Raw genomic sequence first — 19112 nt, 5'->3', positions numbered from 1 at the left:
TCCTGTATACAAGACATGCAAAGTCAAATCACTGCAATTATGCAAGCAGATTTAAATTGGATGTAATATATTCCAGTGTGATTGCCATTATAAACTGCAGTCATATTCAGTCTATAATGCTTAATGTTAAGAAATGATCTTGCTAAGGAAGTCCAGTCAACTGAAACTGAATCATTGACTTTGCAGCAATCCCTCCTCCTGAGCATCCATGCGATCACTCCACGCTACATCTGGTTTCCAATTATAGTTTGTTATGTTTCCGCCCAAGAGTAATAACTGGTAAAAGTACAGGTAGTTTTGGGTTATTTGAATTTCAATATCTATGAGGAGAAGGCAGAATACTCCCTTAAAAGTTTTGATAGGTGAAAAAAATGTATCCGCGAAAGATCTAGCAAAGCTTTACCGGCAAACATCTGCAGGAGTTGTACATAGCTTAAGGTTTAAAAACCTAATTTACATTTCAATTCACTTGGAATTTCTTCATCATTTTTTCAAGCTTTCGGAATTGCTGGAATATGGAGGTCATGAGTGACAGAAGGACAATATTCTTAAATCCAGTGCTAGGACTACGCTAGCTTCATACTTTTAGTTTTGCTAAACACACACAATTGAGCTAGGTTACATTTGTGTTTTCAGGCCCAACACTGCTGCCATGCTCCGGTTCAAGAATGGGCCAGAAGCAGAACCAGCAGCAGTCCACAGAGAAACAGTAAAACACTTAGAGGCCTGAAGAGCTACTGACCAAGACCACTTTAAATAATTGCAAAAACAGCAAAATATAAAGAACAAAGCAAAAATGTAAATTTTTTTTGCTGCAATTTTTTCAGATATTTGAAAATGCTGAACAAAAAAAGACTTATGACAAACTGTTACGCTCCAACGTCTAGGAGTATGATTCTCTCTTGGGGTGTGAGAGGTCCTGGGTTCATATCCCGGACGAGCCCCCACTTATGTTACTCCCTCAAGGGCGTAACTTAAGTTTTATAAAACCTCTTCCTGCTAGCTGCCCCAGTGGAGGAATGATTTCAGGAGCCTTTTATATGGTGAAGGTGAGCCTCATCAGAGTCTGATTGGCTTGACAATCCTCTGCTGGTCCAATGGAGTAGCAGCTCTCCTGCAGCCTCCAGGCAGCCAATCAGGAAGATGTGCTCTCACAGCTGAACCTGCATGACAAAAAGGAGCCTGCACAGCCTCAAGAGACCAGGGGCCGTAACACAAACATTTTAGCCTTAAATTCTAAATTTTTGTGGAGGGGGGTTGCTGTTGTTTTTCTGTAAATTGGATTGTATAAGTAGCTAAATTTAATTAGCGCCTCTTTTTTTAATAGAGGAAAATAATAAAATGTGAAAAATATATATATATATTGACCTACATCACACTTTCAACAAAACAAACATGTTCTCAACATGCAGCTTGCATGCTATTGTCTGATTCTGACACAGACAACATTTATGACCAGCTATCAGTGTTACAGATGTGCTGTAACTGTGCTGACACACAATGGAAGCTATAAATTGCACTTCATGTATCCCGGGGGAACGCGTCCAGTCAGACAGTGACTGCCTCGTTTAAGTGGGGTTATACAAAGAACTCTGCAGTGAACCGTATGTCTTCGGTTGAGACCCGAGAACCACCGAGGTACGCGCACTTCTTTTCCGGGACATCCGACGAAGCGGCAACATAACGGCATAACGGGAACCCTGTAAAATTTTTATTGGTTTTCATCTTCTGAAAATCGGGTCAACAGAACTGGAAGAAACAGACTTGGTGACACATGCTGCAGTTACCAGAAAAAATATATATATTTCAATCCCACTCGTACCTTACGTCAAAATAATCCAACATAAACCCATTGTTGAATCCATCAGAGCTAGTGTACCTCTGTTCAGCAGTATGACGTCATGCAGATGTCTGCATTATAATATCAGTGTGTGCTGTACTGCAATCACAAGGACTGCTCAGATGGAATATTTGTTAGCTTATTATATTTCAAGCATCATGCATTCACGCCCTGGTTGTCAGTGATATTTCTGGCCACCAGCATAAACTCTGACTGCCCTTCATGTCAACATTCTATATGATGTTTTTTTTTTTTTTTTACCCAGATCCTAAACTAGGAATATTGTTATGATGGAAAAGTGGTGAAGAAAATATGGACTAGAGGCAACTGTTATTCTTGTCACAACATTCAAAAATACGATCTTGATCACTTTTTACTATCTGGTAAAAAAAAAAATAAAAGTGTGACAACATTTTTGTTGTATCAAATATCAAACCATTGACCTACATGAAAATAATGATTACCATTCACATGTTTAGTTACATCAAAACAAGTCATTGTATCAAAACAACAAAAAACATGAAAAATTGACTATTAAACATGTTTAATTGTATGGAAACTAGGGTTTCCCCCAGTGTATTACAAGCCTGGCAGGCCACCAGGCTTTACTTGTGCCCCCATCAGGCTAAGCATTGCTTTTTTCTAAAAAAAACTTTTTCATGTTTGCATTTTTTAAAACTTTATAGTTGGTGTTCAGATATTAATCTTCCAATCTTTCAATAACACATAATTACCAAGTGATACTTTCAAATTTCCTGCCAACTTTAAGCATCGTTTAACTCTAAAACAAGACGGGCCGCTGGATGAGTGACTGCCCAACGCCCAACCACCGGGCTTAGCAAGTTATCAGGGGAAACCTTGGAAAACAATTTAAAAAAAAAACATGAAAAATTGACTATTAAACATGTTTAATTATATGGAAACAATAAAAAACATGAAAAATTGACAACTATCAACATGCTTGGTCAGATAAGAGCCGAAAAGCAGAAGAGTCACGTCAACTATTAGATTTGGTTTTCTTTTCCAGTAGATTTTCTTATTTTATTTGAAGCAACCACAGTTAAAAATATGGTTTAAAATGGAATTGCACGCCATAATGCTAAATAAATTAAACTATGTCACCAATTGTGGCTTTAAAATTTAGAATGAAACAGATTCTAAACGGTACGTCCTGTTTGACGTACCATTAAAATTGGGAACAGCTGAGACAGATTATCTGCCTCCTAAACTGAAAGACGATGCAAAACGCAGACACGAGGCCAGGTGGGGATAAAATCCAGACACAGGTGGAGCTCACACAGAAGGGTGAATTATGAGAGTTCATGTTCGCAGCAAAACCTCACCACAGATTCATACGCTGTGAAATAAAGCAGCCGTAACACACTTGAGTTGTGTATACATTCTCTGAAGACATTCTGCTCTGGATTCTCCAACGACACACACACACACACACACACACACACACACACACACACACACACACACACACTTCCCATCCGTCTCGAGGATGATGGCTGTGGTTTGTAGACAGGCCCCATTTCTCAGTGTGATCCTGTTAATTTCATTGTTACTATAACAGCACTTTAAAAAAAAAAAAAAGAAAGAAAGAAAGAAAAAGCCAAGTTCATTCTACATGCTGTGAGCAGCGGAGGGGGGAGGGATGTATTCTGTTTAATGCGCAAGACGATGTTTACTGAGGCAGTGAAATAAGAGAAACAAACACCAGAACCCTGAGATCAATAAATAATTTCCCTTCTAATGGTTTCTCATCAGATCCAGCGATGGTTTTAGGGACACTAGCAAAAAAGAAACAACAGCAAAACAAAAGAAAACGGCTTCTAAAAATACATTTGCGCTTATGAAGCTGCCCAAAGCAAGAATGGAGGTCATTCATTATTGAGAGCCATGCTATATAGAAGGTAATAAAACATCATCATCTAATATAATGTCCCATATACAGCCCTGTCTTACACACAATATGTCAGCTTTAGATTTTAAGGGGAGAAAAAAAAACTAAACATTTTACAGTAATTATCCTTATCTGTCTCATGCTACAGCTTTCTGCCACGTACTCTCTGTGTCCCATTCAAAAGAATGGAAATGTAACCATTCACGCCTATGGCGGCTGGATTTTGCAGCATGTATGAGAACAATGAGCTCTCTCTTGTGGCCATCAAACTGCACTACAGCCTTATTTAACCCAGGATTTAGAATGAATCAGCAGGAAGCTTTCAGCCGTATCAGCACGCTGAATGAAATGCAGAGCTCAAAGTTAAATCAGCTGCTCCTCCGAATGGCGTGCATTTACTCTAGTCTCCATTACATACAATCAAATCCATCTGAGAAGCACGTTTCTATGTGTAAAAAAAAAAAAAAAAGAGGCTAAAATTAGGAGAGAGGTAAGCATTGGGCGGGATGCATTATTCATAGAGCAGTAAACGGCGTGTCATAGGTATCGTATTGCATTACCGTTACTCATCTTTACCTGAAGTGAGCCACACAGTGAACACTCATTGTTCTGCAAGTGGAGCGTTCCTCCAAACATCGGCATCTGGACGGAGTCCAGCTCCAGAACACACCCGCCAACAGACAGACATCCTGACCAACACACACCCGAGCAAATTGCTGCCCCAGCTGGGTGGGTGGCTGGGAGAGGGAAGCGGGGCGGGGGGGTACACAAGCATGATGGGCTGCAGTGACAGGCATTTCAATCAGCCAGTGAGGCAATGGATGAAACTGCAATTCTGCAAATCATTTCAAGTGACAGAGTACCCATGCATTGGCAAACAAAAAACAAAAAAAAACTTGATCTCCCACTTAAAAAAAAAACATGAATTCTCTTATATATATATATATATATATATATATATAAATAATGACTTAAAATGAAAGAAGAAAAAGTGTGAAGAACATTTGAAGGAAATGAGAGGAAATGCTTGCTTTCACATGCCACCGACACAGCCTGCACGTGGTGAATTACATTTTAATGAGCTTCTAATTTTAGGGAGTCCGTTTGTAATAATAATAGACTTGATGAATATTTATGTTCCTTGTTTGAAGTTCAGCAATACAGAGGAGGGGAGGGAGGAAAAAAAACCCGGAGATAGTATTGTATAAATCCGGCGAAATGGCTGTCTGTCAGACCCGCACATCTTCAGCCGCTCTATGACCTAAATAAACCGAACATTTTTTTTTATTATTATTATTTTGACTGACGACGCCTGCTCTCTGACATAACATACACACACACACACACACACACACAAACACTCACAGTGGGTGGTTTCTGAAAACCACTTTACATATTGGTGAGAGGGGATAGAGGTTACATTTTAATGCATGTTTTGGTTTTTTACTCCGAGAAAAAAAAAGGTAAAAAAAAAAAAAACAGCAGAAATGATCTGCATTACAAATGATGGCAGAAAACGCGACGTTCATTCATCTTACCCATTGTGCCGCCGATCCCTGAGCAGAAACACCGCGGTCTGCAAGTCCTTGCGGTGTGAGTGAGAGTCCGCAGCCTCCCGCTCCCAAAGAGAAGAAACTGCTCCGACCTTCAGCACCGCGGACAGCTCCTGCCGCCTCCTTTTTTTTTTTTTTTGTCTTCTCCGCCCCCTCTTCCCCCCCTTACTGAAGGTTAAACTCAAATCGACCCAGTTCGATTAGACAAAAGCACTTATAGTTCTAAATGTAGTGTGTTAACGAAAAAAAAAACCGAAAAATTTACAAATAGAAATTTAAAAAAAATACATCCGAGCCGGTAGGTCCGATCAGAAAACGTAGAGTGCGCCGTTCTCGGTGCTGCTGGAAGCCCCAAAACCAGCCGAGGCTTCGCGGCGTCGGCGGTCCGTGTCTCCGCTCGGTTCCTCTCCGCTCGCGCTCTCCAACGGACAGACGCGGAAACGCGCGCGCTTAGCGGCGGAACACACCGTCTGCCGCTCCGTCCGTTTTTCCACAGAAACACTTTGCGTAATTGCAAACTCAGTTTGTATGTCGTTTGTTGTTGTTCCCCCCCCCACCCCACTGTCCCCTCCACTCCAACAAATCATGATTGACCGACCGTCGCTGCTTTCATTGGTCGCTTCGCGTCATGCTGCCAGTTATCTACAGGTAGCCAGCGGATCCAAACTTGTGGAGGAAACTTTGGCAGATACAAAAAAAATCCTGCAATTATTAAGTTTTATGTTTCTTAAATGAGAAGTTATATAAGGGGTTTCCGGTTTAAGGCCAGCACGTGCCGATGGTGGCTTCTTCACATGATTTTAAGTTGCACCCGACTAGATATAAAATTATGACCACTGACAGGTGAAGTGTCATGCAACAGTTTCATCTCCTTAACCAACTAATAACCTAATGTATGCATCCTCTTTCCATCCCCAACGCACAGGGGATGGAAAGAGGATGCATATACTAGGTTAGAGCAGTTTGTCCTAGAAGTTGTTGTGTTAAAAGCAGAAAACATGGGAAACATAAGAATTTGTAAATTATCCAGCCAATACAGGCTGACGTTTTGCTAAATTCCTCCAAACTGAAGCGTCTGTGTTTGTGTTCCTGGTCTGCAAAGCTCACCGTCTATCAAAACGAATCCAAGGAGGGAACAGTGACGACCTGCCTAGAGGGAGCGGTGCACCGATTGCAGTTTTATGGCCAACTTCCGATATTTAAAAAGGCTTACTTGCTGATTCCGATTTTGGTCTGAAAAGTTTCTAAATACAGTGACAAAGTTGGTAAATCAGCAACAGTGTTTTGTTGTTCATGTCTGTCTCATTTCTGAATGCCCACTGCTGTCTCCCATCAGCAGCACAGATTTTAAGGGACATAGGGATTGTTCTCATCTCACCTCCTAGTAACTGGTATTGTGTTAATACTGATACTTTGTTTTATTAAAAAGAAACAAAATGAGTATGACTGTATTATGACTCCTACTAGAAAATACAAGTTCTGAATCTTTTTCCATGTTGTTGTTACATTAATACTCTAACCATGTGTAACTGCCCACCAATCCAAAAAAATCAACAAATGTAGGTCACTATCTATTTCTATTTCCAAGTTAACATCAATACTTCTTTTTCCAAGCAAATAAACAAACACCAAATCCACAGACCATACATCTATCCATCCATAAATTATCTCCCACTTAACCCGGGTTTGGGTTACAGGGCCAACAGCCTAAGCAGAGAAGAGCAGACTTCCCTCTCTCTAGCTGTTTGGGTCAGCTCCTCTCGAATCCCAAGATGTTCCCAAGTCAGCTGAGAGACACGGTCCCTCCAGCGTGTCCTGGGTCTTCCTCTGGGGCTCATCCCGGTGGGACGTGCCCAGAACACCTCACCAGGGAGGCGTCTAAACCAGATGCCCAAGTCTCCTCAACTGGCTCCCCTCGATGTGGAGAAGCAGCAGCTCTACTCGAAGTCCCTCTTGAATGACGGAACTTCTCACCCGATCTCCTAGATTGAGCCCAGACAGCGTACAGAGGAAACTCATTTCAGTCGCTTTTATGTCCTCTTTCAGTCACTACCCACAACTCATGTCCATAAATGAGTGGGGACATATTGACTGGTAAATTTAGTTCGTTCTTCACCACAACACACTGGTAAAGCCTCCACGTCACTGTAGATGTCGTACCAGTCCATCTATCGAACACCTGCTCCATCTTTCCCAAGATTCTGAGATATTTATAATCCTCCATTTGGGGTAGGACCTCCTCCCTGACCCAGAGAGGTCACTCAAGACATATGGAGGTACCGATTCTCATCTCAGCTGCTTCACACTCTGTTGCAAACTACTCTTGCAAAAGCTGTAGGTGTTGAAGCCAATAGGCAAACATCATCTGCAAAGAGCAGAGACGCGGTCCTAAGGCCACCAAAACACATCCCCACAACACCTCAACAAGAAATTCTGTACGCGAAGGTCATGAACTGAATCGATGACACAAGAAAACCTTGGTGGAGACCAACTCTCTCCAGAAGAAAATTATAATTACAAAAAAAATAGTTTGTCTTGTCTCAGACTAACCAACAATAATATAATATCGATTTTTTTTTAACCAACTTAACAGATATGTTTCTTAAATGGCAAGTTATTTTGAAGGCATAAATAATTTGGTAGGATGACCCAACTCTTAGACTTGTGTTTTTGGTTTATGTCATCCTCTCTCTTAAACGAAAACAGTACAGTTGAATTCTGCGGTTTTTGAAGTTCAAGCTGAATATTAGTGAACTTATGGTCATATAATGTAATCAAAAAAAATAATACATTGAACATGTCCAATTAATTCAGCAGACCCCTCATCTTTCCCTGTACCACCAATTTCACAATCAGTTCCTCTGCAATGTATCGCATGCCGATGTAGCATGTAGAGCTCGGCCAGTTGCCGCTGACACAAAGCCTTGTGAATATTCAATAGCGTTTCACAGAACAAGATCTCTCTCGCCACTGCTGTCACCATCTGTGGTAGAGCGAAAGAGTAGACGGATGGAAAAAGAACGGATTTCACCACCGCCGCCTATTTCACTGACACACAAGCTTTTAGACAAGATTGCGGGACACACAAATGTGTGTTCCTTTGTCGGTCCCAGAGTAAACAAAGCATCTGTCCATCTGCGGCCACAAGCGCGCTTGCACAAAACGAGATACATTTTAGATCACAGCGGCCCTGATGTGTTAATAATATATGGGAGTTATCTTGCGAAGCTATTGCGCGCTTGTCTTTCTGAGGAATGTAGAGTTCACAAATTCAAAACGTCCACTTCTGCGTAAAAAGCTTTCCACCTCAGCAAACTCTTTGTGCCACTAACTGACCCTGTCTTCTAAACTTCTGCATCCAGGAGTTGCACTGCTTTCATAGTCCAAGGCTACTGTAACTCCTGTAACTGCCTACAATGCAGAGTCAAGTATTCCTTCTGTATTATACTCTCATGCTCGGTTAAAATGGAGTATGTGGCGTATTTGCTGTAACTTAGACCACTAATGGAGATCCTTCCTTGAGCACAGCAATCAAAATTCAAGCATTTTGAATTTAATACAGATTCAAAATGCTTTGAAATTGCAGTATTATGTGTTTTCCAGCCACATAGCGTCATTTTTACAACACAATCAAGTGAAAAATGACACAGTTGTTATAAAAATGCTGTATATATCACATGACTTTAAAAAAAGTGCAATTTAACGCCTTGAAATTGGGCCTCTGTCTCTTTAAAAACTCCTGCTCTTTCTGAAACTCCACCTTCAGGAAGTCATCACAACATGGCTCCTTGATTAGCCCTTTAACAACGTTTTTACCAGCATTGCACTGACAAGTAGCTCCTATAATGAGCTCAGCAGATGTACAGTTCCAGCAGGTGTTTGCTAATTGCTGCTAGCTAGTCTGAAGGAGCTGAGTGGGGGAGTCACTCTGTGAGGCGGAAACTCGGAAACTGCAGCTCTGAGCCGCGAAGGCGAAGCTAGGTCCACCCTGACGTTTTGCACAGCTGAACGGTTGCCACGGGAGATGACAGGATTTCCCAAACATGCACGAAAGAATCAAGGCAACACTCCAGGTATGTTTTTGACAAGGGAATAACATAGTATGATGTAAAGCTCAAAAAAAGTCAACTGAAATGGTCTGCATAGTGAGGTAACAGAAGTGACAGGGAGGCAGGGCAACAACAGGTAAGTGGGTACAACTAGAAGCTCATGTCCTAACCTACCAGGCACAGCCTGTGAAGTCCATCGTCAGCCTGCTGCCACTGTTATTACTCAACACCATCTGCACAGAACAGTAACCGATCTCCCTGCTATTATAATCCAGAGGATGATGGACAGCCATACAGCCGGAGGTTTGGCATCAGGTGGACGAGCAGGACAGTGTTCTGTCTCTGTCTTTCTGCTGCTCTAATTTTTCAGAGGACCCTAATCATGTGTATTGTAAATGTATTGTAATCGCCGTTTAGCAAAAAAAAAAAAGAATTCAAAAGTTAGCTGTCACAGAAATTAAGAGTGAATCGTTACATTTTAATACCATTACATATCCAGGTGAACATTCACTAGCCAAAAGATCCACATCTAGTTTTAGATGACAGGAATAAAGATGGTGAAGCATACAGAAAGTGATGGAAGAGTCATGATAATCAAACTGTTACATCATATGACCAAAGCAGAATCTGTAGCAGCTCCATATGCCAAATGATGGTTATGACAGTTATCTGGCCTCGGTTAGCTTCAGGAAATAAAGCAGTGACACAACTGAAAACACAAGGGACAAGCATTGTTGCCCATTTTAACGACTTTATCGCTACACTTAGCACCTTTTCAAACCCCTCCGGTGCCTTTTTGTTGTCTTCCGCAAACCGCCACCAGTCAGAACAGAAAGACTCATTTCACTTTGTGTGGCCACACTGCAAAATAAATCACATGTGCAAAGCTGAGAAATGCGATCACACACGTCAACCAAGCTGTTCCGTTGGAGCCAATAGGAAAATTCAACCGCAGCGCACACCTTTAGACCCAAAGAGGGCAGCACTGAGACGGTTTTGCAGCCAAATATTACAGAATCAAACTGATTTACCCTGAAATGTCGCAATTTGGACAAAAGCATAAAAATAGCACCCTTAAATCCTATTTAGGGGCGACTATGGTTCTTTGGTAGAGTAGTCGTCTTGCAATCAGAAGGCTGTAGGTTCGATTCCAGCTTCCTCCTGCCACATGTCGATGTGCCTCTGGGCAAGGCACTTAACCCCAAATTGCCTACCGATCTGCGAATCGTTGTATAAATGTGCGTGTGTTTGTGAATGTGACTCTGGTGTAAAGCGCTTTGAGTGAATGAAATGAGACAAAATGACTGGCAAAGCGCTACATAAGTTCAGTCCATTTACCATTTAAACAATTTATCTGCAAAAAAAAAAGTCATAAAAATAAAAGTTGATTTAGGGTTTAATTACCTTTTAACATGTTCTTTCCTGTTTATGAAATACTTCTTTGTTTTTTGTGTTCTCCAAGTACGGTATAAGTAGTTTAGCAACAACAACAAAAAAAGGAACAGACTCACAGATGAGACTAGTACTTTGATTCGAATCAATCATGGCTGCTGAATGTGTATTTAGTCACACCACGGCATAATCACACAATGCTTGTTTTCAGATGAAGTCCAAACAAACAGAGAAATGTTCGCTAACCACTTTGTCCTCCTGTTGCAATTCCATGAGAGCAGGAATGCAGCAGAGAGAAGGAGCAGGGATACAGACGGCGAGGAGGGGAATGTTGGGTGGGGGGAAGGAGTGGAAAAGAGGGGGAGAAACAACAGACCGTGAGCGTCACCAGATCCTGGGAGCACTGTCACATATTCCAAAAAAGCAAAGGGTCGAATGGAACAAAATAACACTTGTTTCGTTTACATTTAGTTAGTGCAAAACTAAAACCTCTCGGTTAGTCTGTGGAAAAGATTTTTGCATCAGTAAGCGACACAGGGAGTGTTGCATTTAAAAGAAAGCATAAAATAATGTTCTTTAGTCAGAACAGCAGTGGAGAGTGAGTTCCCTCTAGTGGTGAAACAGCATTAATACAAGCCATAACAGTTTCTCGCACAGCTATTCATATTCTGTGAAAGTTTTCATATTTTGTCACATTCCAAGAGCAAACTTCTGTGTGTTTCTTTTATGGTTTTATGCAATAGACACAAATGTTCACGATTTTCACTTGTTTTTTTTTTGTTTTGTTTTTAAAAAAAATAAAACTCTGAAAAGTGTGGCATGCATGTGTGTTCTGCACGCTTACTCTGATATCCAGCAATAAAATTCAGTGAAAACAATTGCTTTTAAAGGCAGGAGACAGTAACTATTAGTCATTCACTCCACAAGCTATCAAAGCAAGTGTGCGGGGCAGGGCGGGGGTTCCTGCCAACGTCTGTGTGAGGAGGAAAACAGAAACTCACCATTCCCAGCATGAAAAATGGTAGCGGTAGCATCATGCTGAGGGGATGCTTTCCTTAACGGGGACGGGGGGGAAACGTTTCAGAGTTCACTGGAAAACGGGTGGGGCTAAATTCAGGCCAATCCTGGGAGAAATCCTGCTGACGCCGGCAAAAGAGTTCATAACGGAGTGGAGATGTGAACTCCAGTGGGGACGTTGCCATGAGAACGGAGCCAGAGCTGCGATGGAATAGTTTGTCCGTCAAAGTTCAGACTTGACAATCGGCGGTCAGGCCTAAAACTCCATTCTCACAGATCACATCCGACACACCTGACTGACCTTGAACTATTTTTGCAAAGACAAAATGCACAAAAAATGAGTTTCCAGAAATGAAAAGCGGGTGGAGAAAAATCCCAGCTGTAATTGCAGCAACAGGTGGCGCTATAAAGTATAAACTAAGGGGAGCTGAATGCAAATGCAAATACATGCAACACTTTTCAGTCTTTTGTTTGTCAGAATAAAATAAAATCATGAGGGTTTTTTTCCACTTCATAATTAAGTCTCACCTTGTGCTACATAAAACCTCAGAGAAATACAGAGTTTGTGGTTGTAACATAACAAAATGTGTATATATAAAAAAAAAAAATTAAGAAATGTCTCACAGCAGATTAAATGTGAAGATTGGCTTAGTTCTCACAACAGGATTCAACTGCAGAGTTGAAGACATTAATATGTATGACTGACTGTTTGCTGTGTTGCGTTTGTAGTGGTGATGAGGCTGGAGGGGTGTGTGGGTGTGTGTGTGTGGAGGTTGGGGGGGGTGCGTCTGCGTGTGTGTGTGTGTGTGTGTGTGTGTGTGTGTGTGTGTGTGTGTGCGTGCTACCTTGTTTGACCGCAGAGACACTCGTCCTCCGCACCTAGCACAGAATTTCGTTTGGCAATATGAACAGATGTGACCGCAGCCGTCAGCAAATTTCGTCTTGTGGCAAATTCCACAGGTTGGGGCTTCGCTCTTTTGGTCCTGAGCTGGCTTAGTCTCCTCCCCCATCTTCTTAACCTGGTCCTTGTACGATTCAAACTGCTGGTGTAACTTCCTGCCAGCGAATGGACAAATAAACCACAAAAAAACAGGTTAGAAAATCAAACTGGATGACACGTATACCTAAGCATCAGGACAGCCACACCGTATGACAACATGACAGAATTTTTTTTACCATTTTTAATTCTTCAATTACATTAAGTATTACATATATACTTAAAATAATGGGATTATTTACAGAAAACACAACAAGTCAAGCTGTTCTTGCCAATGTTTCAGGCAGCAGACACATTAAACGGAGGTTCAAGTTGCCACATGTTAATCGGAAATCAAGCACTTTCCAAACCTTCAAAACACCCAATTGAAATTCAAGCATTTTCAAGGATCCCAAGCATGAACGACATAAATAATGACACGGTTCGCTGCCTAACAACAGAGGTAAACAACCAACACTGTGAAAATCAGTTTTGTTTTGTTTGGGGTTTTTTAGCCCAAACTTGCACTCTTCCAATAAGCTTCTACTACGAGCCGAAAAAGTGATGCAACCCCGGATAAGAAGTGAATTTCTGAAAGCAAAAGCCCATAAAGTTACATCAGAGGTTTAAAAGTTGAGCCTCTCCTCCCCCGCCTCGCCCCCTCTGACACAGCATCTCTTCAAACTCAGGCGTTTGGGTATCAGTTCTGCTTTGCAAGTTTGAGGATATCACTTAATTCTGCTTACTCGGGTTCCTCTGTATTAGATGAATAATTTGCACCCGTCTGTCTGTATCAAGGCGGTTGTAATGCGAAGCGAGGAACACCGTTGATATGAACCGCTGGTTATTAAAATCCAAATTTTATTTTTATTTTATGTTATCTGCAGGCAATCATCAGTGGTCACAAGCAGAAAACTTTACATCTCACTTTGCAGGAATCAACGCAGCCTTCCTGTGTCTCTTTGTGTTATCCTTAACCTGATTGCATAGAAAAAAGGAAGAAAAAACCTCAACTACCACCCAAAAATAAAAACAACAACAAAAAAAACGTCTCCTTACATGCATTTTGCATGACACATGTCAATTGAGTGTCTCCTTGGAAACTAAACACTGGGCTGACTTCATAATATGGCGATTAGAAGTGGTTTCGCCCCACATATCCCCTGCAACATTCATTAGCTCTTGTGAATTATTGAGCAGTGCGATCCTTTTACCACATACAGGTCTGCATTTGAGATAAACATGCTTCCTTTTCCCACAACCGGAGCTTTAGAGCCCAAATCCAGCGGGCGCACACACCTTAAGACACCGCATGTGTGGTGTTGTTGTTGTGGCGTCTGACTCTCTGTGCCATCAGAACATTAGATAAAGTGCCACTGACATGCTCCACGTTCTATCCACAAAAGGATTAAAGAGCTAATTATATCAGCCCTTGTGTATTTACTGAGCAGTGATTAGACTTGTGTGGCTCTTTGTTTAAGAGATTCAAACTAAATCACATTTACTCACAGAACGACTGATAACCAGCTGAGTTAAAGCCGCTGTTACCAAGGATCAGGGAGGCGAGACTCAAAAGACTATGGCGTTTTTACTCAACCCTGTCTTACACGTCAGTACAAAATATATCAACACATTCTCACTCCCGACACGTCATATATTGACGAGTTGGGACGATTTCTGACCATGCGTCACATATTGACGTGAGGGGTCAATAGTTGACGACTTGGGAAGGTCACATGTTTTACGTGGATTTTTGACGCGAGGGGTTCTCGTAACCGCTGCCGAACCTTCAAAACCCAACGATTTGGTTAGGTTTAGGGCAAAAATTGCGGTAAGGCATAGGGTAAAACCCCTCGCGACACATATTGACGCTAAAGGGGTACCCTGCGCGTCAATATGTGACGAGGACGGACCGTCCCATGCGTCAGTATATGACGAGTTGGGAGTGAGAATGGGTTGAACATATATATATATATATATATATATATATATATATATATATATATATATATATATATACTGCTCAAAAAATAAAGGGAACACTTTAACAACACAATATAACTCCAAGTAAATCAAACTTCTGTGAAATCAAACTGTCCACTTAGGAAGCAACACTGATTGACAATCAATTTCACCTGCTGTTGTGCAAATGGAACTTTGTACAGAACAAAGTATTCAATGAGAATATTTCTTTCATTCAGACCTAGGATGTGTTATTTGAGTGTTCCCTTTATTTTTTGAGCAGTGTATATATATATATATATATATATATATATATATATATATATATATATAATTTTCGAATAATTTTCTGCCATTGTATAAAGCGACCTCATCAAAAAATATATATAAAAATCTATTCAGACTTTGAAATGAACACGATCACTAAACACATTAGAGAACATCAAGTGAAACATCAGGAAGGCCACGTTGTCGACGGCGCGCAGCAAAACTACGGAAAGCGGCACAAACGCGACGCGGGTCGCCGCGACAGCTGGTACGCGTTAGCCGTTCAAAACTGGGTGGCTTGTTGTGTAAAAACATGGTCAAACGCAGGTGAGACTGCCGATGAGTAATCATACACTGCTCATTGTCCAGCTCAGTGCTTGTGGACCGGAGCTCTCTTACCTATGAGACAGCAGCTATACCCGGTCTGAAACCTGAGCCGTCCTCCTGGACGTCAGACAGATTCAGCTTCTCGACAGCAGGGTGAACTACGTGACGTCTTTACAGCAGCTGGATTTTACTTATTACATTATTTATCGTTGATTCATTTGTAACTTTTTGGGAATCTTTAGCACATGTCCAAAAATGGTAAAAAAATAATAAATAAAAAAAATTTGCATTATAATAAGGAAATAGTTACGTCCTTGGAATAGGCAGCAAGGGCTTTAAAGCTGCAGTGAGGACATTTTTTTGTTTTATTTTTTACATATTTGTTGAAATGGTGTGTTGAAACACATAATGTGTGAAGAAAATGGCCTTCTCCCAGCGCTCCTAATGCTAACCCTTACCCTAACCAATCAGAGCCAGGAGGCGGGCCTTAGCGCTGTGAACCACTCTCCTAAGGGTGCTGCTCATCTCCCCGTCTTGTTCCCCACCTTGCTCTCTGCTGTGCTGCAGGCTAGCAGAGTCTGTCGTTAATGCTAGGGCTAGTTAGCATAGCGCACCCACGATGGCTTGCTGTTAGCTTTGTCAAGCCTTAGCTTACCAAAACCTTTGGCTGTTTTCAGCTTACCCCAAAACAAATAGCAATGAACACAACCTCATGAATTAACACAGAATACTATTAGCAAGGTGAAGCTAACACAAAGAAGCTAAAGAAGATACATTTACAAACACAATTTGCTGACACAATAACTACTTACAAAAAAGTAAAATGTTTTTGAGTGGTTTAGCCTGTAGTTTTTGCTGTAATATGGCATAGTATCTTTAAAGACACATGTATTCAGAAACAAATATAATTTTAGACTATAAAAATGTACTCACTTAAGCCTCTAAGCTCTTTTCTTTACTTTCACAGTTTACATTTTTACTGATGTAAAAAGCACAGGTGCAGCTAATATTGTTAACCAAGTCTAACTTTTACCTTTTCGCCTAATTACATTAGTACAGCTAACGTGTCAGAATCAACTTAAAGGCCTTCGTTTTATTTTCCCCAGTCTTTGAAGTTCGTCTAGTTCACGGTCTTCTTTGGCTGACTGCTACAGTTTGAGATTATTGATTTATTCTGCTAGCTGCTGAGGAATGGAACTTGGTGCTACTTTTGGCTAGCATCTGGAGGTTTCTGTCCTTTTTTTTTTTCTGGTGAAAAACAGGGTGAAGAACACCCGCTCGGAGTGACACGGCCTACATTTTATCCACTGAAGATGACACAAAGGAGCTGGAAAAAGCTAAATATGCTCACTCTGATGCACTGATGTAACAATTAAACACCATGCTGATAAACCATTGGCGGGTTTCCTGAGCCTGCTGTGTTTAACAGTTTTTGGCTTTGGCTTTATTTTTCCTGCAACACTTCTTGTTCTCTACCGGCAGAGGGCGCTACATGAGATTTATTTACCAAGGAGAAACTAAACTCTGTGGCAGAAATAACAGCAAATGAAATTGTCATTGCTGATATTTGTAAATGACAGGGGCACAGCTAATGGACTATAATTTCATGCCAAGAATGTTGCCTGGACAGCAAAACTATCATTAGCATTATTATTATTTCTTTATGTGACTCCATCTACCATAATGTTTACAATAAGGTTTTCATTTCATTCCTTACAGTGCACTGATTATTCTAGTTGGGTTTCATCATTAGAGGTGATTATATAAAATCTAGAAATGTTTTTTGCATTCAGAGTTTCACTCTTCAGTTTCTGAGATTCTTTGTGACAGTTTCCTGTGATTTCCGTGGTTCTGTTCCCTTCACTTCCTGTCGTGTCCGGGTTTTTTTTTCCTTACCTCTGTTGTTTGAGTTTTGTTATCTCCTTTTGTTTTTGGGTTTTTTCTTGTGTTATGTTCTGTTTGTATGCTGTTCTCTGAATACTGGCCTGTGTGTTTTGCTTCTGTCCTGCAATTCTTTCCATTTGATTCGATTCTCTCTGTGCTTCAGCTCTCTGCTCTTCTCACTCAGCAGCTCACATTCTGGCCATTTAGTCTCCACCTGGCTCTTGCTCCACTGATCACCCCTCCTCTGCATACTGTACTCACCTTTCAGTATCTAGCCATGTAACATGCAGAACATTAATTTGCAGAACAAAAGTGTGGAACCCGATGTTCTGCCGTAGATCTTTTAAAAACTAGCAGAAAAAGGCCACAAAAAAAGCTACAATTATTTCTTTTTTAAAAGCATAGCATGTGAGTCAACACCAAAACAAAGCAGAATGGAAAACAACACTTACAATCCAAGACCTAGTAGGATTTCTTTTTTAAGTCTGTTGTTTCAGAACATTACGATTTCTTACCCGACCACTGTAACAAAAATAGATGCATCAAACGAAAGGTTTGTGTCAGCAAGGTGTGAAGCTGATACTCACTTTATCAGACAAGAATTTGATACACCGCTAATCCAACACCAATAACCACTCTCCAAGCTGCAGTATGCAACTTTTTCAACAACAAAAAAAAAAAAGCTTTTTAGAATATTTGTTCAAATTATCATAATGTTGTGTTGTGCTGTGTTGAGTGAGTCTGATAATCTGTGAAAACAAAAAAATCGAGCTCCTCTGCCTTCTCCCAGTGCTCCCAGTACTAACTGCAGGAAATTCCACACACTGTCAGAAACAACCAATCAGAGCCAGGAGGTGGGTCTTATTGCTGCCAATCAATCTTGTTCTCACCCCCTCCTGCTTGCTCTTTGCTAAGCTACAGCTGCTTCACCAAAACATAGAAAGCTACCAATGCTAAGGCTAGTTAACATGACCACCAATGACGGCAGATAAACGGCGACTAGTTTTTTCACCATCAGCACATTGAGCAGTGTACAGGAGGATGATTGACAGCGCTAAGTCCCTCCTCCTGGTCCTGATTGGTTGTTTTTGAGCAGGAGCGATGCATGCTTGCACCGGAAGGAATGATTTTTTTTTTCACCCATTATCTGTCTCATACCGTAATGTTACAACATTGTTACAGTTTTAATAGATACAGAAAAAACAGCAAAAGTTTCATACTGCAGCTTTAAAAACGTCTTAGGAACTTTGTTTATAACCAGCCTATTGAGCTCCTTTGGTCGCCAGTATATTTTTTGTTTTCTTGCTAAAAGTAGATCAAGACGGGTCTGTGTTATTACTTACGGGTCTGGTTCAGGCTTCTTGTCATTTTGGGGCTTTTGCTGGGGCTGAAGAACATTATTTACCAGGTCAGTGATCCCACTAAAGGGAAACCACCTGTTCAGATAAGCAAAGCGTGGCTGAAACATGGCAATCGGTTATCAAAGGAGAAAATAAGTTGACCGTTAAGAGAGGTTTTTGGGTCGCAGGGCAGTTTCAAGGAGTGAGAAATAGCAGTAACATTCACTACAACCACAGCAGATAGAGGAGAGGGCCAGGACACTGCAGAAGGGCAACCGTGGGGGCCACCAACATTCCAGATACGGACAGAAATACAATGGAAAAATCAGAAGAGGGTAGAAGTGCGAGGCTGTCAGAGTTAAATTAGCAATAAGAATGGTAGGGGAAAAAAGATCTGAGCTCCACAGCCAATGGAAATGAGCGTTACAGACAAGGCTAACAGAAGTATCACTAGTTCTAGTTTACAGGGGCAGCAGAGGTCAGGTTTTCCAAATGACCAGTCTTAAAGAGAGATTGGATCAAATGAATCAGTAGCACAGTAGAGGAGCATTGAGTCCACGTTTGTAGTCGAACTACAGGGTTTGCACAGGCCAGCC

The 19112-nt window shown here is 41.2% G+C and overlaps 1 protein-coding gene across 39 annotated transcripts in view; it reads right to left on the bottom strand.

Moving 5' to 3' along the window:
• rims2 (regulating synaptic membrane exocytosis 2) overlaps positions 1 to 19112 on the bottom strand; it is a 157397-nt gene that overhangs the window by 112948 nt on the left and 25337 nt on the right. For 18 of the 39 annotated variants that reach the window (XM_023330850.1, XM_023330855.1, XM_023330876.1 and 15 more), the window contains 3 exons: positions 18520 to 18612; positions 12606 to 12816; positions 10990 to 11001 (listed from right to left, as the gene is read on the bottom strand). The exons of 1 other annotated variant lie outside the window; for it this stretch is intronic. In XM_023330850.1, coding sequence (XP_023186618.1) covers positions 10990 to 11001; positions 12606 to 12816; positions 18520 to 18612 — 316 coding nt within the window. Of the gene's footprint in view, positions 1 to 5287; positions 5420 to 10989; positions 11002 to 12605; positions 12817 to 18519; positions 18613 to 19112 lie in introns of those variants that run through there. 20 more of the 39 variants (XM_023330856.1, XM_023330879.1, XM_023330872.1 and 17 more) reach the window with 4 other exon arrangements.

The sequence above is a fragment of the Xiphophorus maculatus genome, chromosome 3 (genome assembly GCF_002775205.1).
Source record: "Xiphophorus maculatus strain JP 163 A chromosome 3, X_maculatus-5.0-male, whole genome shotgun sequence".
NCBI classification, from domain to species: Eukaryota; Metazoa; Chordata; class Actinopteri; order Cyprinodontiformes; family Poeciliidae; genus Xiphophorus; species Xiphophorus maculatus.
Note: the sequence above shows the minus strand (reverse complement) of the source record. Positions and strands in the feature narration are given on the sequence as shown.